General features: G+C 29.1%; 1 protein-coding gene across 1 annotated transcript; it reads right to left on the bottom strand.

Moving 5' to 3' along the window:
* Window positions 1–3,466: 3,466 nt before the first annotated feature.
* On the bottom strand, window positions 3,467–3,868 carry LOC104120147 (E3 ubiquitin-protein ligase ATL23-like). The gene has a single exon (XM_009631867.1). The coding sequence runs from the start codon at window positions 3,866–3,868 to the stop codon at window positions 3,467–3,469; it is 402 nt and encodes a 133-aa protein (XP_009630162.1).
* Window positions 3,869–4,411: the final 543 nt, after the last annotated feature.

Here is a 4,411-nt window from a genome sequence, read left to right as displayed (position 1 = left end):
CTGTAGTTTCTTTTAAAATAAATGAAGTAGTATGTTGAAAAGATTTGGACTATCAACAATGCATTAATTAAGATAGATATTTTTAGTTAGCGAATTAATGTGAAGCAAATGCAAGTCCAGGAAGCGAGTGAATTTTCTCGACTGACGCAACAGCCAACAAGTATCACTTCAACAAGTATTGTTAATTTTCTTGAGTCACGCAACGAATATTAATTTTTGAAAAAATTTCACAAATAGTCATATAACTATAATTTTTTTATTAAAGTCATATAATTATATTTTCTCACACAAAAATCATAAAACTATCATTAACTCACACAAAAATCATAAAACTATCACCAACTCACACAAAAATTATAGTAACCGAAAAACACAACTTCTCGGTAGTATTTTCTTATTTCATGTTTTTTTATTTTTTATTTTCGGTATAATAAATAATAATCAAATAAGAGAAATATATATTCTTAGCTACTCCCAAAATAATAGCTGATAAAATATATATTTTTTGTATATGTGTATTATATATATATATATATATATATATATATAATATACATATTTTTTATAACTTCTGGCTAGCGAATGCAATTAGTTTCAACCCACCGGTAATATATATATATATATATATATATTATTTTAAAAAAAATAAAATAAAATAAGAACGACCCAACTCGACACGATCCAATACTCATATATAAAAATTAAAACAATACTAAAAAGGAATCCCCCCCCCCCCCCCCCAAAAAAAAGAAAAAAAACTTACTTTAGAATACATAAGATTATGACAAAAAAAAAATATGAATAATTAGAGAGTTCTTGAAATAATAATGCTATTAATTTGAATGAAAACCTTGAAAAGAAAAATAAAAGATAGAAGTATCGTGTTTTGGAGGATTCACTTTTAGTATTATTTAAACTTATATATATTGGTATTGGATCGGGTAGGATGGGGTCGGCTTGGGTCATTCCTATTTTAATTGGATTATTATTTATTAGGCAAAAAAAAAAAAAAGAAAATACTACTGAAAAGTTGTATTTTCCGACCACTGTGATTTTTTGTGTCAGTTAGTGAAAGTTTTATGGTTTTTGCGTGAAAAAAAAAAGTTATATGACTTTGGCGAAAAAAAATCATAATTATATGACCATTTATGAAATTAACCTTTAACTTTCCTAATATTTTTTAAATAAGTTTTTGTTTTACATAATTAAGAACAACATGACACGTATTAAATCATAATTATTTTTAAAATTTACAATTATTAAGAAAATTTAAAGATTACAAATATTTACTATAAAAGAAAATTTACATGGATAGGAAGATTTGGCACCTTGATATCAGGACTTTGCCACCTAGCTAGTGCCGTTGTATATTCCATGGGTTGAACTGTTCGAACATTTATTAAAAGGGAATCTTTACACAAATATTACAAATAAGTCACAACTTATTAACCTCTTGATATTAATTATAGACTTACCAACACTAGCCAAGCACATATAAAATTTAAAAATTCAAATAATAAGGTTCTTTCTCTCCAATAATCAAATGCAAAGATCTCCTTCTATATTTTTTAGCGTGATCAACAACATTAGGTGCAAGGCGCAAAGGAAATTTTATGGATGAGGTAGCAAATAAGGTAATGAAATATAAAAAATATGTATACAAGATTTCAAAAATCTAAGCAAAACAAGGATCTTTTTCTATGGGTATGGTTGAAATTCATTGAAAATATATAGATAAGTCAATATACAATATTTGAGGAAAATTGGAGGTGATTTGGACAGATTTAGTATCAAAATTCGTAGTTAAAATCGAGTTCAAAAATATTCTTCTGTGACACATGTATCACGCATGTATCACACATATATATATATATATATATATATATATATATATATATATATATATATATATATATATATATATATATATATATATACATGTGATACACATTTGATACAGATATGGTACATAAGTGATACACATTGTGATACACATATCATTTTTTTTCCATGTTCATCTTCTACTTGTATTTTGAATTCAAACCACCTCAAAACTCCATCAAATTATCCAAAAATTGAGATTCAAGCTCGTTAAGATATACCAATCTATTCTAATAACACTCATTCAAAAGAAAGCAAAAAATTAATATTTTTTTGGTTACAAATATCTAATTGGTTAATATTAGTAATATTGGGCTAATATTAGTATTTTTTTATGAATTGGCCAATTTTTGTAATATGGTACTTATAAATGGACATAGTTGGTAGTTTCCGTTATTAAAATTGTATATAAGCTACAGTTGGATCAATATTTAGGGTCCGTTTGGCCATAAAAAAATTCATTTTATTTTGAAATTTTTACTTTTTTTTCAAATCAGTGTTTGACCATGAAATTCTCAATTTCACTTGAAGATGAATTTCGGTATTTTTCAAAAATTTGAAAAATTCAAAAAAGCTGTTTTTCAAAATTTTCACTCCAGTTCACTCACAAAAATTCAAAAGTAACCCCAAAATTGTATTCATGTCCAAACACAACTCTAATTTTCAAATACCATTTTTACTTGATTTTTTTAATACTTTTTTCCATATTTTTATAATTCTTATGTCAATACGCCCACCTAGTACTTAGTACTCGAGTTCTAACTCTTTTTAAATTACCAGATTTTAAAATACTCTCTTTGTATTTAAAAGATTGACATTATTTCTTTATTAGTCTGTTTCAAAAAGACTGATACATTTCAATATTTACTTAATAAGAAGCAATTATAAGCATACAAATACTATGGCAGGTTTCGGACCATAAGTTTTAAAAATTTTACAGCTACATAAATATTATGGCTTATTTAAGATTAAATATTTCAAAAGTATTTTTTCTTTATTAAAATTTATGTCAAATCAAACTAAAATAATCTTTCTGAAACAGAAAAAGTAATAATTTATATATATTTAATTAATTTCTTAAGATAAAATCACGGACAAAAGGCTAGCTCCGCCCCTTAGTTCCGCATTGAAAGGAACTTTCCTTGGTATGAGCAGATTGGAAGGACTCATATCAGGTGTGTAATGTTGCAAAAGACGCAGAATCTTTTTCTTTTTCTCGTGACAGCTCCAGATTCAAGAACAAGTACTGCAGAGCAGGGCAAGTCACCAGAAAAATCTCGCATCAATTAATGGTGACAAACAACTTGAAATAAACTTGTCTCTAATAAGAATAACAGAAGAAACAAAAGAAAAAAATTACTACTACTGTAATAAGTAAAAGATTCAAGAATAATCAAGATTTATAGAGAGTGGATGTAGACAAACTTTTCATCTTTGTAGAAACTCCACATCTGTTACTGGTCTGACACCCTTCATCACCCTAAGCTAATAAAGAAAACAAAAGAACAAAAAAACCACACACAACATTTCTAGTCTCTGTCCAAAAACTTGAAAAAGATTGCAAAAAAGATAGTAGTTTTTTTTTTCAGCAGGAGTTGCATTCAGGAGAAGTATTAAAGAGCTCTAACTCAAGCTTGCTTCGGCAAACAGGGCAAAAGGGGTGTTTTGAAAGCCACGTATCAGCACATTCAAGGTGGAATCCATGATTACAACCAGGAACCAATCTGACCTGTTGTTCACTTTCAATATTCTCTAAACACACTGCACAATCATTGCTTAAAACCAATTCTTTGCCTTTGATTTTGGGGAGTTTATCCAGTTGTTCAGCTGAAAGACCATTTTCTTTTGTGGGCTTCACAGGTTGATTTTGATGGGTACTAGAGTGGTGGTAAGTTGCTGCATACCAAACTAAACAGATGTAAACCAGAAAAACAACGCTCATACCAACACAAGGAAGAAAAAGTGCAAGAAACACTGTAAGAATCATTGTTTAATAATGTGAATTAAATCAAGTGAGTCGTAGAATATATAGGAGTGACAATTTTGTTAATAAAGGAGAAGAGAGAGAGAATTAAATAGTGAAGTGACTGCAGACCGTATATGGTATATAATATACTCTCTCCGTTCCAATTTATGTGAACTTGTTTGACCGGTTATGAAATTTAAGAAAAAACGAAGACTTTTGAAATTTGTGGTCATAAACAAGTCAAAAAGGGGCCCAAAGTATTTGTGTGGTTATAAAAACTTCTGGTGTCTTGTGCGATAAGAGAGTGCCACCGATACTCAAAGGTAAGTTTTACAAAGCGGTGGTTAGACCGGCCATGATGTATGGGCTTGAGTGTTGGCCTGTTAAGAACTTACATATCCAGAAGATGAAAATAGCAAAAATGAGAATGTTGAGGTGGATGTGCGGTCACATTAGGATGGATAAGATTAGGAATGAAGATATTCGGGAGAAGGTGGGCGTGGCTCCCATTGATGACAAGGTAGGGGAAGCGAGGCTCAGATGGTTCAAACACGTACAAAGGAG

The sequence above is a fragment of the Nicotiana tomentosiformis genome, chromosome 8 (genome assembly GCF_000390325.3).
Source record: "Nicotiana tomentosiformis chromosome 8, ASM39032v3, whole genome shotgun sequence".
Classification (NCBI taxonomy): domain Eukaryota; kingdom Viridiplantae; phylum Streptophyta; class Magnoliopsida; order Solanales; family Solanaceae; genus Nicotiana; species Nicotiana tomentosiformis.
Note: the sequence above shows the minus strand (reverse complement) of the source record. Positions and strands in the feature narration are given on the sequence as shown.